A 20,827-nucleotide genomic window follows, 5' to 3' on the forward strand; every position below is an offset into this window, starting at 1 on the left:
TGATGATAATCAGGAATATGAGCCACAAAGCAAAGCTTTATATGTTAAGCCTGACCTATGACCACCAACAAGCTTTGGGGGTAGTGACAAAGAATGATATGGGAGGTTGGAAGCTGCTTAGATAACTTCTGCAGTGTGATCGCCACATTCTCCACAACACATGGTGGTTAGCTCAGAAATCTGAGAGGAAGCAACAGGCTGCACCTTTTCCACCTGAACCATCTCATCTGGCTCCACTAGTGAACGGACCACCCAGGTACCTCTGTTTAAGAGCAAGCCACTGGAGAGTATGGGGATGTTATAGAGGTCTGCTCACTGTGGTGTCTTGAAATCCCAAATCCAGGTAAGTGGTTACAAAATGGAGGGATTGATTAATGGTAGATGGATTAAACAGTTTTCAAACTAAGCTTTAGATATTAATAATAATGATCAGCTTAATGTCAGACTCTAATAAAGGAAATGTAGTTGGATTTATCCATATATGCACTAAGTTTCAAAGGCTGTACAGCTCTTGGGGCAAAAGTTGGGTATTTCAGGAAATATGCTTATTCTCTAGACGAGAAAACTGATATGACTCTACTGTATGTCAGTGAAATACCAAGCTTCAGCCAGCCCTGTTTAGCTTAGCTTAGCATAAATACTGCAAAAACACAAAATCATCCTTTCTATCTAACTCTTTCTCAGATTGTCCAGCTTTTTGCTTTGTAAAATGCTATCACTGTATGGTGACCTGTAACACAGTCTGCATAATCACAACATTTCAGCTTCCTGCTAGCAATCAAAAGGTCAGGTCCAGGTAAACTAGGCATCAATTTGTCCTATTCTGAATTATTATTAAAATTCCAAGGACTCTAAGTGCAGAACCTTTTCTTTGACTTAACAGTTTGCTATTTGCTCCTTTCACCTAAAACATAATACTAAATATGTCCTTAAAAGGTTTCATTATGAAGGGAAAATATCTACCAGATGGAAGTTGTTTTGCCATCAGTTGTTTTTGTCTTATGTTGGTCATTTTGAATAAATTATTTGGGTCAATGTAAAACATGCTCACTTAAATACACAATGGGGGAGAGAAGGCATTACACACATCTGTCAGTCAGCAAACATTAAACAGCCAGTTGATTTGCATGTTGATGTTGTGTTTGCCACTATCTGGCCCTGCACACCCACATAGTTGTTTTCAGTTATTCCAGTTGATTGAACCTGTTCTCATATTAGGCAAAGCTATTCCAGGAATTACACAAGGTCATCAAGTCTATCTACTATTAAGAATGATAAAGGTGGAAGTTATCCCGCCCTAACAGGTGCAACAAATGAACATTCAGTCACATCCTGCACACACCAACACGGTTGGTGCTAGATTAGATTGGCCTGAGGGGTGATTTACCAAATTCTCATGAGATTTGTAAGTGTTGTGTTTCTTCATGGTGCACGGAACCCTGAAGAACCCTAACCCTACTCTTAAGTTTGACATTAACCCCAACCTTAACCTTAACCCTACCCACACTCATAAGAGTTCCTCCCTCGAGCTGATCCAACCGAGCATATATTCATCAACACAGCCCTGAGAAGAGGTCTAAACAGGGAAAGTGAAAACACCTATGCATAGGGGCACTAAAACAAATAGAAATGTGTAGCCTCTATGTTAGTAATAGTATGAACCGTGATACTTACATATAATGGAGCTTGCTGCGGATTGAGTTTCATGTCACTGGACACTGTAAAGAGAAGAACAAATGACATTATGTTAATAAACTATAGATTTCATGATTAAAAAATAGAAAATAATGTAGATGTCATGGCTTCTGGAGGCAATGAAAAAAAGCTGAAACACAACATTAACATTTTAGCACATTATAAGGTTGATATGGCTAACATGTTAGCAAATAGATACCCATTGACAGGAGACACAAACCAACACAAGCATTAGTTTGAAATGTTATTACAGCACAGTATCATATCTAAACTTTGCCTCAAGGAGATTTGCAATTTGTACAGCATATAACATATTCTGTCCTTTGACTCTCAATATGGAAAAAGTCCCACCAAAAAGCTTTTAAGAGGGAAAAACCTTTGGAAGAACAGAGAAGGGAAACCTCTTCCAGCACACAAAGACATGCAATAGATGTTGTGTATGGATTAGAACAAAATCCTTTCACCACTAACTATCTCTGTCATTTGGTGCTGGACAGTTAGCATTTGGTGGGTGGTCAATCTCAGAGCTTTTTCAAACACACAGTAATGTTATTCTGTGTCTGTATATGTAAACAGTTTGCTAACACATTAGCCATACCAACTGGATGAGGTGATAATATGTCAGTGTTGAACTTAGAGCATGTTGCATTGCCAAATATATATTAATGCAGGTGTAAGACTCCATTACTCTTATGTGTTTACACTGTAATTTACTACTTTACTTAACTTCCATTAGAATGCAGCTATCCACCAGTAATGGAGAAAGTTTTGGTACCAACGCTCTAATCAGATCTTATATAAGTAATCCAAATTTCTTAAATATCAGTGTTATCCTTTACTAACTGAAATAATATTTTGCAGTATTTTGTATGTGATCCCTGCAAAGGCAATAAATACCACAACATGTGACATCAGCTAATTATTCCTACAAACTATATATCAGCTGTAGCAGCATCAGAACATTGTTGCCGACAAGGTGACAGTTAAGCTTGATCCTGGCAGTCATCCCAACACTCTGTGGGAGGTTAATAGTCCATGAGTACAGAACAGACACACACTGTATCTCACACCAGAGACCACACATTCATGGCCAACCAAAACTATCCAATCTCTATCTGTGCTTGTTTATTTAAATTCGCCAATAAGTACAAACCTTTTGTGAGCTATTAAGACTTCTGAGTCCTCCAATCACCCATTCGTTCTTTGCCAAGCAAATATTTTAAGGGTAGTCCACCACCAAAATGCAATACTTTGCCGGGAAGATCAGTTCGCAGGATTTACCAGCTCAGGTTTACGTTTGATTCTCTACTCTCAGTACCCAGTTGGCACAAGGGTACAAGTTCAGCAGCAGTGGGTGTGTAATAACATACAAACACATGTATTACAGCTATAGACTTGAGGACAAATGGTTTGGAAACCTTTTTTAGTGGACTTTCTTAAGAGATCTCGGCCTGCTTGCATTCATCAATGAGTCAAGGGATTGGTCGGCTTTGAGAGTCTGTATTCTCCTCAGTTATTTGGAGAGACAATTTTCTTTTGTTTGCTGTTCCCTGGCACTAAAACAAGTCCTTGCTGCTAGCCTCAGTGGTCAGCAGTGCATTAATCACATGAACCTCTCAGCGGGGGAGGCAGCGACAAAAGGCCAGGACCTAATGAGTTCAGCAGAGAACACCAAAAGAGTCAATGTTGGACTTGACAGAGCGCTGAAGCGCAGCGAGGCCAATTCACTTTCTGCAGCCCAATCCAAACATTTTTCCACTTTTCTGCTAAATAAATAGGCTCGAGCTAGAATTAGGCGGATCAGGTAAGGGGATAATCAGTAGCTCTAATAATACTCTAATCCTCTTGCCTTAAGTGCACTGGGCCTGAGACCAGCCTCCTCACCACATGCACAACTCTGACTGATAAGACTGTCACATAATGTGCCCAACAGGCTCACTGGTTCTTTTATATTTTGAAATCTAGGACATTTGTCATCTGCTAGTGCTCCCTAAAGACCAATCCACAGAATGAAAGCCAGCATGGGTTGGGGTCTTGCTTTAATAGGCCGATTCACTTCGTAAATGATTGATGATGTACGCACTAAAGCCAATTTCTCATGTGAACTCTGGACAACGTTCAGAGCATCAGGTCTGAACATTGTCCGGAGTTGCCCTTTCACACATGTAGCAAATAGGAGAATGTCTATGTCAAACGTGTTCTCATCTACTGGAAATACTCTGTGTAGTTTAGATGAGGGGATGCACCTGCGGAGGCAGGATATGACGCAAAAAGTACACATGGTCATGAAGCCATTTCACGAACTGGCTTTTGGTCATAAACAGCCGAGCCTCTTTCTGTTCCTTGAATCCATCTAACGATTTTGTCATCAGTCTTTACCGACAGAAGATCTTGAATCTTGTGTCTCCAGTTAAACATTTTCGCTGGTATCCTTGTGTAAATGACCGTTCTTCTTCACCCTCAGATGTTGGTGCTCTTCTGGTTTCACATCAGTCGCATTATAAAGTCCATTTTATGTCCAGTCCAATTGATTCAGACATTTGCATTCTTACAAACAGCTATCCGCTATTGTCCAGATAACTTCAGGGTTGCAGTGCATGTGTGAAAGGCACTTAACAGTTCCAGCCATTGGGCCTCAAGACTTGTTAATACAACACCATGGCGAGGCATTTATGTATTGTCTGAAATAGGGCTGTGCAATATATCGATATTATATCGATATTGTGATATGAGATTGAATATCGTCTTAGAATTTTGATATCGTAATATCGTGATACAGCATAAGTGTTGTCTTTTCCTGGTTTTAAAGGCTGCATTACAGCAAAATGATGTAATTTTCTGAACTTACCAGACTGTTTTAGCTGTTCTATTATTTGCCTTTACCCACTTTGTCATTATATCCAAATTACTGATGATTATTTAACAAAAATCTGATTGTGTAAATATTTTATGACAGCACCAATAGTCATTCCTCCAATATTTTTGCAATATTGACATCAAGGTATTTGGTCAAATATATCGTGATATTTGAGTTTATCTATATCGCCCAGCCCTACCTCACCTTTACTTTAATTTCTATGTTCATAATTAACACGTTGCACATATTTTAAAACACATGCACCATTGTTAAGCATTTCTTTAATATTAATTTTTTCACCTTAATGTGACAAGATAATTGTTAAGTGTTCATTGTGATTTTAATTTTCATTCAGACTTATTTGTAAATGTATTTATTTGACTGTTTTTCGTGGTTGTGTTGACATTTCTTTCCCCTGTCTGCCTTGATTGATAACAATCAATAATTATCGATATCGGCTGATATGAAACACTTTTATCGTGATACAGTTTTCAGCCATATCGCCCAGCCCTAGTCTGAAACAAACAAAACAAGTAAAATATTCAGTGAATAAGCAAGAAGTCAATAGGTGATACCAGAAGAATGTCTTTATCCAACAGCCCTGTTGTTTATCATTGCTGAGGAAGAATTTATCTGCCCATGGCTATTAAAACTACAAAGGCAACACCCTTTAGGACAGGGGTGTCCAAACTACGGCCCGCGGGCCAACTGCGGCCCGCAGTCCATTTTTAATTGGCCCGCAGGAAATTTTATAATTAGAATAGAATATGGCCCGCACTGCTTTGCATCTCAACCACCAAGTTTACTCCTGACCTTCCAGCCATCCTTGAGTCCAAAACGCAGCATCAATGCTCCCACTGAGTGCAATGCCGTTCCCGTTTTAGGTGAGTTAAAAATATATTACACAGTATCCGTGTGTTATTAAGCATAATAACTTAAATAACAAGCTTGAAATGTACCCAGGGTTTCCCACAGCACTTTACAGTTAAGGCGGCCGCCTTAGCAACACACGCCTGCCGCCTTAACTAACGTCTTAAACAAATAAAAAATAAAAAACAAATATAAATATATATATATGATCAGGGCCTGAATTTCAGCGCAGGATTGCAGGTATTGTGCACAATTTAATTGATTCCCGCAAATCCAACACTTATATTTCCGCACACATTTACAGCGATGTATATTAATGTTCAACCAACGTCTGCAGCGGTGTTTACTGCAGGACGACTGGCCGGAACCGCTATGTCCGACTGTCTGACTTCGACCCTGAACACACCTGTAGCTCTCGCTGTACCTCCCGCTAGCATAACACAGACAAGCTAACAGTGATATTAAGTTTAAGGAAACAAACACAGACCGCTGGTTAAAACATAAATCTACATCATCTGAGGCAGAACCTGCTCAGAAAAACTAATGCAAACAGCGCCATGTGATGTCATCATTAACAACGTTAATCCTCAGACAGGTAACTGTGACGTTACTATAGCAACACGTTTCAGGCTTTCTCATTCAGCAGTCCTGAAGAGAGAGAGTGAGGCAGATTCAACAAAAACGTGATGCTACTGAAGCTGAATATCACTACTTAACTGTATAATACTATATAACTTGTAATTACTATAAAATATAGTTCAGAGAATAAGTTAACTATATAAGATAGACTCACTGGCCTAACCTGTGCAATCTAGTTTAATCCAATACAGCAGCTCTGCTATAAATTCTACATTTATGAAGCTTATACTACATTTTTTAACAAGAAGGTGAAAATTCTGCTTTATGTTCATTATTGAGTGATTGTGGTGTATTAGGATGCATTATATTGAATGGTGTTCTTAATATTTTGTCCATTCCATCAACATACATGAGGAGGGCAAAATATTAGGAACACCTTTCAATATAATGCACCCAAGTACACCACCACCTCTTAGTACGACCTCAGTAATAAACTAAGTGGAATTATCACATTTTTGACAATGTCAACAAAAACCTCCGTCTCACTGCTCCCCACCACCTTAACTAACACATTTTCTGTGGGAAACCCTGGTACCCATCCCATTTTCCCCTTTATTGTTCTTTCTCTGTACTGTGAATGGGATCACCATCCTGACTAAGAAGAAATCTGAGGCTGCTGTTCTGAGAATTAGCTACCAACCCTTTTTCTGAATAAATCAATAAAAATCCATTTATGGAAAGCTGTGATGATGGCTGATTTTTTTTTTCTGTAAATATATTCAACAATATAGCAAATTTGACCAACTTTTAAAGGATTTTTCTTACTTTAATACAATAGATGTGAGGCTATATACCTCACCTCTAGTAAGTGGCCCAGCCCCTCGTATATTTTGCCGTATATGGCCCTCAGTGAAAAAAGTTTGGACACCCCTGCTTTAGGAGATGGTCTCCCTCTGCATCCCTTACATGCAGACACGTCTCAATGGGGAATATAGGCATATTGTGAGGCCAATGCATGCCATTGACAAGTAAATGGACTTCAGCTACTTATGCATGTCCACACACAGCATTGCCCTAGGCATGGCAAGGCAAATTTATTTGTATAGCACATTTCAAGAACAAGGCACTACAAAGTGCTTTAAATAAAACATAAAATGCATTTAGACGGAATATAAAAGCGACACATGGCAAAATAAAAAGACGTTTATATACGATTACCTAGTCACATAATACGATTACTTAGTCACAAAAATTCAGAGGTGCATGACCAAGCGATGTCACAACTTGCATAGTCTTGTGACACAGCACATCAGAGACACTGCGTCAAGCATAAAGCTACCTTAATAGATTTCATTTATGCAACATGTAATGTGACCAATGTCTGACCTCGCACATTACACAATAAAAAAAATGTGGAGTTCTTAGTGGCAGTGTTACCACATTCATAGCTTTCATTGTTGATAACATTTATTCATCCAGGAAAGGTATGCTGAGCTCCATGCCCTTTATCTCCACCATGCTCTACATTGTCTTCAGATTCACACCTGGCAGCTGCAGAGCACAGAGAGTGGCTTTACCACTATAAAAATAATGTCATATTTACATTTACAGTTTCAGATGTCTTCACCTGCACCTTTACGGTTGTCAGGGCAATTGAGTGAAGAAAGGTGTAATTGGTTGGGTGGTGGTATTTTAAATGTCAGAATACCACTCTACAGATCCTCTGACATCCCTTAAATTGAGGTGGACAGCATTGTTACACGTTCCTGTCCACATGACTTTGGGGATTTTGCTAATGTAAAGCAGGAATGGATGTAACATAGAAAAGGAAGTTAATCTGGTATTATTGCACCATCACAGGATATAATTACTAGTCGTTTTGGATTCATAAAGGACCTGTACAACATTCTTCCAAATCTTCCTCTCTGATTGTCAAGCTAAGCTAGTTAACCAATCTAAAGAAGCAAACATTCACCCACATGAGGAGGATATTGTTGTAAACAGGCTAACATATAGATACTAGGGTCCCATTATGATCTAAATGTGTTTTCAGAGGCTTTTCTATGATGAGTAAACTTCTGGAGAAAACACTATTGCTTAGTGGATAATTCACAAAATACTTGTGTACATACTATGTACATATGAACACAAAACTACTCATATTTTTTGAAGGAAAAAGAAAGTAAGTAAGTTATAGCCTTTTTTGGTCTGTAGTACAACTGCAGGAGTTGATGAGAGAAAGGACCAGACAAGTTGCAGTTTATCATTAGTTTACATGTCTGTCCAGAGTCATAATATTTGTAGTGAAGACTGAGGTAGTAAGTATATTTTTGGTGAAATGGAAGCCTTCACTGCATTGATATGAATGATTGACTGACAGAGAGCTTCTTCACATGGTGCATCAATAATCACCTGAAGCTCAATGTCAGCAAATCCAATGAGCATGTGGTAGACTAACAGAGAAACAGGAGGCCCCCTGTCCTGGTTGTCATCCAGGGAGAGGAAGTGAAGAGGGTGGACTCATACAAGTACCTTGGAAAGGCAAAAAACAAAGAAGCTACAAATTCTAATACATGGACGCTTCAGAGCAGCACAGAAGATCTATACAGTCACTGCAGTTTCAAGGTGCGCACCAAAATTAGCATCAACAATTCAATTTCAGTAGTTCAGAAGTTGACTTTTGACCTTTTGGATATAAACTGTCATCACTTCATTTGAAGAGATTCCCTCAAGGCATTCCTGAGATATCATGTTTATGTGAATGGGATGGACAGACAACTGGAAAACATAATACCTCCTGCCACTGCTGTCGCCAGCACAGAGGAACAAAAATACCACTAAATGCAGGTTTTATATCTTCTCATCAGGCTGCTTTGAATTATTGATAACACAGTATTGTGTGTTTAACAGTTCCTTCTGGGGTCAATTCTAACTATTCGTAACACTTCTTGTCTACACAAATGACTTAATACCCTAATTTGGGTGTCACAAAAGGCTGCAGTATCATCTCACAAGAAAACGTGTTCCAGGTAATTTACTGTAACAAGATATTGTGCTACTGTGGACCATACCTGGACCTGCAGATTAAGTCACAGTGTACATGTCAGGTAACGTCCTTTATACGCAAGAAAACTCAAAAACATTAGAAACCTATCTTTTTATTGTATTTTCTTTTGATTTACTCAAGAGAGGAACGGACCTGGGTGAGTCATACCGACACTGACATTTTGAGTGAAGCTGATTATCATGGAACAATGAATGACCTTAGACCTGCACCACATCATACAGACACTTATTTTAGCATTTAGTTTTCTTTACACAATATGAGTAAATAACAATCTGCATATAATCCATGTATTTCAGAAAAGATCTTGTATCCAAATAAAACTCAGTTTCCTTCTCTGGTAACAGAAGAACCTTGAGAAATTACATCCTCTAAGCTCACCTCACGGCCACCCGACACCTGCTTATAGAGATTACACAACCCATTAACTCCACCTAAAACATTGGGTGCAGCCAGCCTTCAGCCAAGCTCCTTAGAGTCTCTCCATTATGGTAGAAACTGCCTTTGAACTGCTGTTAAAACAGAATATCTACCTCTGCAGCAAGAATGCCACAAAGAAGCAGGGCATCAGCCATGTTCAAGTGCACAGCCATCACAAATGGACCAATACATCAAGAGACAATGCTGTCTCAGTGCTGGGACAGGACTGGTGATAGGCCGAGTCAGGGTTGATAATGGACCTGTTATGGCTTCCAAAGGTCCCCTGGCCATAAAAAAGCCATAATAACCATGTGACTGCAGTATGAATGGAAGGATTAATAGGATTAACTTCACAACTCATTAATCGGACTGTCTCCTGCACCCTTACCAATAATCAACTGAGGATTCCCCAACATGACCACATACTGGATACACAGGACAGACTATGTCTACAGTGTATTTGCCAAAATGGAACACTTAGTGCAGGCTCTGTCTGTAAAAGTGTTGCTTTTGTCTGTGACAAGGTTTCATTTGGGGAAAGACATCCTTGTTTTTGTTCTTGGTAGCACTCAGCCTTCCAATACACGATTCAATAGTATCCCCCTGGATAGAAGTGCATCCAATGTTGGTAAATGCCAGAGTCAAGTAAACACCAGTTTTGGTCCAATATTAAACCAAAGGAACAGCTTCACCAAGATCTCTGAGAATAACATCATATACTGACAGTTAAATCAATTATCCCACAGTTTCTTGGACTTTCTTCCTGCTTTATCAGAACTACATGAATCCACAGCCGTAATAAAATTGTGTTGACTGACAGTAAGTCCTGCAGCATTTCACTGCACCTTGTGTGTTTATTTATATTATCTTACAGGCTCTTAAAAGCTCACAGATAAATGACTGATTGTAAGCACTTTTAGACAACTGTACTTTGTACATCATATATAAACAGGTAGAAGCAGGGCAAAAAACAGGCATTTTGTGTAATATTAGTGTAGGAGGAGTGGGCGCCACATATCATTCATTTCTTAAGCTTTCAAGCTGAACACATGCATAAATTACACCAAAGTTACACAATAATGTTGAATGTCATTAACTTATTAATTTACAAGCAGTTTATCTTTTTAACTAAAGTTAAAATCACATATATACTTTGAAATGCTGTGGTTGGTCCATATGCTTTCACATTATAAACAAATTCCACCAAAGTTAGCTTTGAAACAGACTGCAACCCTCCTTTCCAGGCGGTCTTGGTTTGAGTTTGATTGTCAACTTTCACACCAACCTAAACAAAGCTAACCTGACAAGCAAATGTATCAGAGTTTGTCTGAACTGAACAAAACAGGATAGGTGTGAATGCACCATCAGTGTCCACACACTAAGCTTTGTGAATTAGACTAATAGCCTCTTTTGACAGCAGACATTTTGATTTGTTACAATGGCAAAAGCACTGATGTTATTAATTACATGAACAAAAACTCTGTTCTATTCATGTGTCATGGCAGTATGACACTGAAGCAGCTAAATACAATTCAGACATCACTGACTGCATTATTTACACCTGGGCTTTTCCTAGTGTGACATGTCAAATTGTCTCCAGTAAAAAAGGCCTGCTGAGATGAGACACCTTCTAGGTTTTTTATTACTGAATGTTGCAGCAGTTTTTTGCAGAACTTTCAAACCATCAATCAATGTTGTCAGTCTCTAATATCTTAAAAATATTAATTGTGTTCACTTTCAAATAACGCAAGGGTTTTAAGCACACATTGCATTCACCTGACAAAACTTTAAGTCATACTGTTGGTCAAATTCAGCTGGATGTTTGCACTTCCATTTCTCGCACCACTTCCCACTTTCGCATCATGCTCTAAACACATGAGATGAGGTTCGGTTGTTATGGAAGTACCTAAATTAGCCAATAATTCACAATGTGACAGAAAATCTTCACAGAGTCAGCTTTTTCAAAATGCTGCAGACCAAAAAGAAAAAAAACTGGATCTGATCTGATCACATTATAAGATAAGGCAATGACTTGGTGATAGGTGTGGTGATAAATGGATAGATCAAAAGTGAGTGAAGAGGCCCGTAATGGTATCAACACAATCTGGTTTGTCAGCACCACACCCTAAGACTTCCTGTAATATCTGAGTCACTCCTGTCCAAAGGTTTCTCTTTTAAAAGACACATGTTTTAGGTGCAGGTCAATATTCTATAATTGCTGGGAGACCACTGAAAATCTCCTCTTAAAACTTATTATACAATAACTTTTCATTTCATAACTTATCATTATTTTCAAAGACATAGCTCAGGTTAAATGCCAAGTGATTGCAGTGGCCAAGGCTGAGGGAGAGCACAGTGCTTATTATACCTTTCCTAGATAAACAATGTCACGAAAGGATGGAGTGGTTGCTGGTGGCTGCTGGTGTCCAGGATCTAGGGAAGAAGACTTGAAATAAAGTAGATTATATTATATGAACTCAATATGCTCAACAGACCATGTATAACTCTACATTGGTGTTTTCATTGCCTTTAAAGCTTCATACTGCAAAAAACAAAACAAAAAAAACCCACTGGCCATTAACTAACACGAAGAATGTCAATGCAAATTGGTGTTACAGGGACAACAATTACCTGGGGCTGCTTGTTCATGAAACCTCTCGTATTTGGCTGCGCGTAGAGAGCTGCAGTCAAGGACATGGAGAAACCTGTAAAGAGGGACAGAAGCCCAATATAGACCTGAGCTGTCATCCAACACCGGAGCTCCATGACAGCAACAGAGTCAGGACTTAACTCTCAGGGAGGGGCTTAACAGGAGTTTGTGCCTCACCTATAGTATGCAGGTGCAGCCCCTCTAACATTAACTATACAGGGACAGTCTGGCCTGAATACTTGGTCACATTTTACTCTTAAATGCATACATAATGCCAAACACAAAGGTAACTCTGTCTTGACATAAAATCTACTTGTGATTATACTGGTTCTCCAACTGTGAGCAATGATATAAAGAGCCTGGCATGTTTAGGGGTTCAATGCTCACTTGGGTTTCTCTTCCTTTAAATGTAAGGCCTTATGGCGCAGTAAGGAGCTTTGGATAAAATCTCCCAACAAATGGTAGGTGAGAGTGCTGGGCACTCTGACAGGGCTGTCAGGCTGATTTAAAGCCTGATAAGAGACAGAGACGACACACGACACACGACAACAACACACACGTTTTAAAATGAAAACAATCTCCGTCTACACAAGCCTTTCAGCAACTTTTTGCGGAAATAATCTCCAAGCTAACTAACACACCTGAAAACACATATCACATCATCATGCCCATATACGGATCATGAAATATTTGATGACTAAATTCACCAAGAATTCACCAGTACATTTTTTTGACAGCTACTATTCCCCCAAAATACATTTGGAATCAAAGCATTCAAACGTGGCAAACTGAGGGAGGAGTGAGGCTCTTTGAGGTTTGATGTTTAACTCAGATGTTTGTTTAACCTGTCATGCTTTCTCCTCTGGTTAACCACTAGTTACTGGCCTATAACTACAAGTCCACCACGCTCGCCTACAGCACCAAACCCCCAGAGAGAGAGAGAGTAAAGTACATCAGCACCGTGTCAAACATGCGTGTGCTTCTTTTTTACGGTTCACTATCAGCTCTGCTCTTCTGAGGCACAGCTAAATTAGTCAGGGCTACGTCACCTCCTGAACAACGCCGCCACAGTATAATTTGGACGCACCATGTTGACCACCGTTTAGATAGTCACGGCTGTTTGATTTAATCAAACCTGGCTATTGTCTCTACGGGCAGATATGAGGCCGTCGTGGTGACGCGACCTCACCCCGCCACACAAAAGCCGCCTCTGTGCAGAGCTCCCACACAAACGCTGGCTGACAACACAAGGCCCGGGGATGAAAGAGTCTCCTCAGTGTTTGGTGACAGTTATTACCCTCTCCACTGAAACCAAATACCTGTGGGCCCAGATAGCATTATCTTATTGTGAGGCACACTGGGGGCTTGGCCTGTAATCAGGGCCTAGGCCTTGATCAGCGCTCCTCCCCAGGTTTGATGCCACCCCCTCCACCCATCCCCCACTCTGTTACCACACCACAAGGCAATGGAGGCACTTTGTAGACATTTCAAAGCAAAAAGCACTGCTGCTCTGCATAGTGAAGTTTTCAGAAACAACAGGACTTGACTGACTTTATTTTTTTTTTTTTTTTTTTTTAAGGGATATTTAGAGAGTGCCATCACTATCTGATGAAATGGCCCGGAAATCTGCAGATAAATACACACACCACATATACACATTTGCCCATGTATGTTCAACACATCATTACAAGACGGGCAGGGCAATTTCAGCTGCTTGAATCCAGTCATACTTGGCAATCTAGTTCCTGACAATATTCTGATGGGTGATAGCAAAGTGAGTAATGTGGATTTCAACTCATTTTCAAGAAGCAAAGCAACAATCTCTCAAAAACTGCAAATTCTGCCACTGAACTGTCAACTTGCTGCACTTACTCGTCCAGCCGTGGCATGCGAAATAACAAATTGAAAATGTAAAAAAAATTAAAAAGTAGGAGCTGAGTAGTGAGGGAAACAACAAGGAAGATAGCATAGGTTTTAGAAAAGGAAAGTGGCTGTTAGTTGCATTTGAGAGGTAAGAGGTTTAACCCGGAGAATCCTGAGCAATGCTAACCTCAGTCTCACAGCAGGCCTGATCAGATTAATATTACCTCTACTGTAGTCACGGTTGATGTGCATTGCTGAGACACTGTTGCATGAAGTACAAGTTCATTTCAATTAAAAAACCAAAGAAGCAGTGCTGCAACAAGAGCAATAAAAGTGTACACATCCACAGACGGTGACTACATAGCGGCTTTGTGGTTTGTATGTATATTTAACAGCAAAAGGGTCCTGGGTTTATGTCAGCTGTGTTTTCTTGAGTGTGTGTGAAGTTAAGAGGCACAAGTTTGGTCAATCAGAAACTCTAAATTGCCCACAACTATGCATGTGTTTGTGTGGGATTATCCTGGGATGCACTCTTGACCTCCTTGTGATCTTTCCAAAAAGTTATACTGCAACTAGATGACACACAATGGTCAACGTAACGTCAGTTTCTTTAAAAATTGTTCAAACATGGACATGATTCAGAGAAAAGTGAAACTAAACCCACCGCAGAGAATTTGGGAACTGACTTGCCTAGGATGTGCACAAGTTGCTCACTTCCTCCCAAACTGATTCCCTGTTTACATCAGCCCAAAAGAACGCTTGATTTCTCAAACAGGAAATGAATGAAGACACAGCCTTTGAGACTTCTGGTAATTAATACTTGTTGTTCACTTGTATGCTAAACTAGTTCCATTTCTAAATCCGACTGCTGCTAGTCACTGTATGTTGAATCAGAAAAATGAAGGTCATGTGAAGATGTGAGCAAAACAAAAACATATCGAAGTGGAAAAGGCTAGGACATAGACAACTATAAATAAGAAAGCTTTTTTTTTTAATTGGAGGCCATCTTTTTTTATCATTTGGGGGAACTTAAACTGAGTGGAAACCAAGTTGTTATAACATGATTTGAACTGTAAACATACAAACTCTTTCATAACAACCTATGTAGTCTTTTATACCGTATGGATTAATTCATAGCTTCAAAAACAACTAGATCTCAAGGAAATGTGTGCACGGAGATAAAATCTATAATTCCCCATGAGCACAGCCCAATTACAATTTCATTTAACTGCAGGCTCTTTGGTCACATGTTGTTATTAAAACCATTAAATGTTACCACTGAGGCAGACGTTGCTAGGCCCAGTAGGTGCATCATAGTCAAACTTTGCCCCCGAGGAATACCATCAAAACAATAACAACGCAGATAAGCTTCAGAACGAATGTGTTACTTCATACATAATGAATCATTTGTTTAGTATGAGTCTTGATGTTTCATTGTTCTCCTAATTCTGTCACCTCAGACAACAGAGCAACTTCAATCGCACTTTGTCGTTTGTGTCAGCTAAGTAAGCAGCAGATGAAGGCATCAATGGAAACCTTACCCGCAGCCTTATTTGATGATGACAGCAGCCAGCAGACTCCTTTAGGTGCACATTAAATTCATTTTAAGTCCATCAGAGGGAGCAGGTGTGTTTACACTATGCAGGTATCCTCAGTAGCAGGCATGCAGAGCTCTCACCACACTGATTAAAGTGAGCTAAATATGGCTTTGTGCTAACACAGACAGTAGGCAGATCAAAGCCCTGATGTCAGAGGGGAGAGGCGGAGCCTGCAGGCCGCAGGTCAGGTGTCTGCTGTAACTGCACTGTTCCAGCTCCCTCTGCTTTCTAAACATGTTGTTCTTAAAAGGTGTTGTAGTTTGGAGTGTGTGCAGGTAAACATTACAGCTTCCTCTTCATCAATCAATCAAGGGTACAAGGGCTGGGGAGATAATTTTAACTGCTTTAGATATATATGTATTTAATGGGTTTTTAAATCGATGACAATGGTTTTTTTTTAGGAATGGAGTCTCACATTTTGAAACAGGTGAACAGGATTATAAGTCTACAACCATGCTATAAATTATTTGAGGCTCCACTTAAGCACAGTGGTATTTGAGTTAAATGCTAACATTAGCAAGCTAATATGCTCACAATGAAAATGCTATCATGCTGATGCTATACAGGTATATATAATGTTTAGCATGTTCACCGTCTTAGTTTAGTACGCTGGTACTCTAAATAACACTAAACAAAAAGTACAGCTGAGGCTGATGGGAATGTCATTTGTTTTGCATGTATTTGATCATAAATAAAAGTATTGTACATATTTAAATCCCTAAATTAAGGGATCAGCAAAGGGATTTCAATTTATCCTGAGGGGTGTAACAAAAATATCTCAACAACACTTAATCCAGTAGATGTTGAGATATTTCACAGGATAAGTGAAACATTTGACCTGCCTGTGGTGCAGGAGGAAAAGTCAATGCATCAACAAAGTCCTCTTGATACCCAGGACATCTGTACCAAAATTGAATGGAAATCCATTAGTCCTTCCAAAACTTGTTGAGACATCTCACACCCACACAAAGAAAAAAAAAAGTGTTTTTAGCAGCTGCACAGAAGGATCTGGAAATGTCTTGAAAATGAAAGTGCTGTTGAACTATCTACTCAAGCTTTTTTATTTCTTTCAGAGAAACAGCATCTGTTTCTGTGACTCAAATGTCATCCATGCAAACATCTAAAACTATGACTGTACAGTGTAGACTCGCTCTTAATAATGCGGATAGACATACATCAAATTCGGATTATGGGTAAATTACAGGCATATAGTGTGAGCAAGCAGAACAGCAGCAGTGCCCCATACTGTACTGGCACAGGAGCTATCTCAACATTATTTTTTATTGGTTTGGCGAGTCTATCCACAGCACAGGCTTTTGTGCTCATTGCTGAGCGTGAAAGTTTCACACACAGGGCATTCACATCCACTGAGTGAACAGACAAAAGCTCAGAGGCCGTCTTTATACCGAGCATTACATGTACCTTCCATTCAGATGTGTGTGGCTGGATTACATTCACATGTAGGAATTACAAACATCTCCTGTATACACAGTGAAATCAAATTTTTAAATGCAGAATGTTCACGCAACTTCCTCCAAAAGCATGTAAATCCAATAGTAAACACCCAAGCCAGTTTGTACCACATCCATCCTGACAATCCAGTCTGCGCATTGCTGTATTTGAGTCCCCCCTCCTCCTTCCCCTTATCTGCTGTTTGCTTTGTGTTCACTTCCTGCTGGATCGATAAACAAAGGTCCTATCCATACGGAGACTCCTAGCAATTACATTCTGATGTTTAGTGCAATGAAATGCCAGTTTAACCACTTCTGGATGCACTTTTCATCATCAGACCTTTGAATACAGTTTATGCATTATGATAAGAGTCAATCTGACTATTGAAAACTGCAAAATACCAAAAACTAGCAAAGAATGTCTGTTCAGATTCCTAATCTTGTTTACTTGTTCTTGGATCAGAACTTGATTAAAGATGTTACCATATTTAGACAAGATTATTCAGGCCCAGTCCTTCTTGTATGGCATCATTTTTGGTATTCATACCAAAACTCAGCCTCATATGACCATCAGTAAACAAAACATGTCATATTATACACAGCCCTACTCTAGTGTGTCTTATAACCATATTTTTTGTAGAAAGTCATATCATGGCAGATCTTTGCAGCCACCACAAGCACAGCAACAATTAACAACAAAGTTCTTGATAACTCCTGGGAGAGAAGAGACACGACTCCAGGTCACAAAGTGCGGACGAGCCGAGGAGATGGCTGCTATTTTGGAACAGTGAGTGCGGCTGCTGTTTGGCGTGCCACAAGGATTCCAGCAATTCCAGTCTTAACAAAAACTAAGTCAAGGCTTTATTGTGAATATCAGCGTGGGGAATTCAGCAGTCGCCCTCCCAGGCACACGAAAACCATCCCCGGGACAGCGCTACATCATGGAATAGTACCTGTAAGACTTCCTCTAATGCTTCCATTCTATAGTAAATGCAGTGTAATTACAAGGCTGACACTGTGTGTATCCTCCATCATCATTAAATTAGGGGGTTTGTGAGGATGAGAAATTGGCTGGGTTCAACTTGGAGCCAGCAGAATCCTCGTGGTAATTTACAGTACTCTAAATGGGAGGCCAAGTCCTCTTTCATTTGACTCTTGTACTGGAGCTAAATACATATTTCTGAGTGGGAAGAGACACAGAGGGAGTAGACTAATAAGCTTTTGGAAGCGTTGTGTAGTCCTCTGCTGATAGCCTCGACCGCGGGGATGAAAACCTAACTGTTTATGAATGTTTACTGATTTTTGGATTGTTGGCAATCTAAGAACTGCAGCTTTGTCTACTGTTGCACTTACAAAAATGCTTACTATTCATATGAATTTGCATATGAATACAATGCATTTATTTAAAAGAAACCCATAATTTTATCATGTAAAAAAAACAACCCCAAATGTTCTTTTCAGGTCTTAAAAAGTAGACATTTGATTGGGGAAATCTGTCTGGGGAAATGCTAGAGGTGCCGGTCAAAGAAGCTAATAAAAAAAGCACCGCAATCCAACAACATCCAAGGTTAAAGCTGCTCAATTGTAAAGGGAGAGTCCCAGTTTGTATCTGTGGCCTCGATTCAAAAGGCACCCACTCAGATTTACAGGCCAGTCCCACAGGGATAAGCATCCGCATGGAGACGCAGGAAATCAAGATTTTAGATCATTGTCACAAAACATTTGAAGGGTCAAAACTAGTGATTTCGAGGGTCATGCCACTATGTCAGAGGTGTGATAAAAACTGTGTCCAGCTATTAGCCATCCTCACTCTGACCGCAAGTCAAGACAAATTTCTTTGATGAATAATTAGTGTGTTAACGCTGTGAGAAAAAGAGGATCCTCTTTTTATTTCTCTCTCATTAAATGAGGCCCAATAACCCTGGAAATGTGGATTATGAGATCCAATGATGCAACTTCTGAGTAACCCTATGGGTGTGTTTCAATATGGGAAACCAGAGGGCAGCCATGTTTATGCGCCTGGTCCTTTGAACATGTTTAAGTGGGTGAGGTCAAGCGAGTGTAAATGAATTAGTAGGCTAGTGTTTTCCCTCACGTGTGCAGATCCTCCCACTAGTATGGAAAAATGTATGCAGTGAAATCAACTCTTCAAAAGTGACTGGTAATGATCGTGTTGTTCTTTATGGAAGTTTTATTTGAGATGTTGTCAGTCAATTCTACACACTCCAATCTTTTGGGCACCAATCTACTACCATTAAATGTCCAGATATGTTGGCCTCTGCTGCTTCCATTTTCTTTTAATCCATCTCTTCAACTTTATGGAAGTGCAACACTAAATCACTGCAGGGTATTACACTATATCAATATGTATCATCATAAGATATCACTGCTGCTGTAAAATGTAGTTTTACCTCATGTCATGTATCATGATGTCATTTTCATCTACAGAATGTACACAAATAACAATTAAATGTCACACTATTACTTAACAAATGCTTGAATGACAACTGAAAATTGACTCATTATGCACAATGGCATCAATATGACTTTTACAAAGAGGTGCTATGATATAATGTAGATATTTAAGGGTTCTAGATGTCATGTTAAATATTTTATACCATACCTTTACAATAGTTTTTTTCCCCATATGTTGTTTAATGAGGCGTTGCTATGTACTTTTTAAAACCTTCTATTGAATATGAATGTAGACTTAACATGCGTTGTACGTGCTAACTTGAACATTTAGCATACTTTGTGGGGGTTTTAAATCCTATAGCATGTGTACGACTTGTATTAAACTTTAGCTGCTTTTGTGTGGTATCATTTTACACTTCTATGGGACGTCTGTATTCTTCCTCGCTGTCGCTGAGTTCACAGAAACGTGAGAAGTTCCCACATTGACCCAGCGGGTCTCTGAATGAGGATGTCATGGCTACCAAGCAACAAGTTAGAAAAAAAGTCATCCTCCCGAAGCCATTAAAGCACTTCTATCAATGTAAAACTTCGCTAAAAGACACAACGTAAAGTCATTTCATGTGAGCTTGTAACTGGCTACATTGTAAATGAGTCCTCTTACCTCAAGCAGATGGAGCTCAGTGTGAAGCTGGAGCTTTTGGACGCATAATAATCCTCCTAATGGATGAACTTGCAGTGTTTGGAACTGGGCCGAAACGTCCTTTTAAAAAAAAGCTTTGTACTGCAGAGTGAAATAGAAGAGCTGCGGTGTAGTTTTCCTACTGTGTGTCCCCGGTCAAAAAACAGGACTGCCTGCACTTTCTTACAGTTGTTAGTGTTTCCCAGGACAACTCAGTAGGCGGAGTTAGCAGCAGGGCTGTTATCAGCACTATTTGTACCGGGGTGTCTTTAAAGGACCGGTGTGCGAGATTTAGCGCCACTCAGCGGTGCGGTTAAAGATTGCAACCAACTGATTACCCTTCCTTTCCTCTACCGAGCCTGTTGAAAAACCCATGGAGGAAACTCGGGGGAAAACGCGAAAGGCACTAGAGCTAGTGTTTAGTTTATGTGTTCTGTGCCACTGTAGAAACATTTCTGTTTAAAATGGTGGGCTCCGTGGAAGAGGACCCACTTTCTTCGTAGGTAGGCTCATTCTACTGTGACAAGAACACAACGATTATTATTTTCAGGTGACTAATGAAAACATGCTTATTAATATTATATTTCTTAACGATAGATGCTACTAAATTCTAAACACAGGTATTTTGTGAGGTAGCCCTAAATAACGTATTTGTGTTGTATGACTATATCCCATTATGCATAGAG

At 39.6% G+C, this 20,827-nt stretch overlaps 1 protein-coding gene across 1 annotated transcript in view; it reads right to left on the reverse strand.

Annotated features, from left to right (window-relative positions):
* The window catches only part of LOC133981105 (A-kinase anchor protein 13), a 106,421-nt gene extending 86,124 nt beyond the window's left edge, over nucleotides 1–20,297 (reverse strand). The window contains 2 exon segments of the mRNA XM_062419993.1: nucleotides 1,675–1,718; nucleotides 20,124–20,297. Of these exon segments, the coding sequence (XP_062275977.1) occupies nucleotides 1,675–1,707 (33 nt within the window). The 5' untranslated portion in view covers nucleotides 1,708–1,718; nucleotides 20,124–20,297.
* Between the last annotated feature and the right edge of the window lie 530 nt (nucleotides 20,298–20,827).

Source organism: Scomber scombrus, chromosome 1, assembly GCF_963691925.1.
Source record: "Scomber scombrus chromosome 1, fScoSco1.1, whole genome shotgun sequence".
In the NCBI taxonomy this organism is placed as follows: Eukaryota; Metazoa; Chordata; class Actinopteri; order Scombriformes; family Scombridae; genus Scomber; species Scomber scombrus.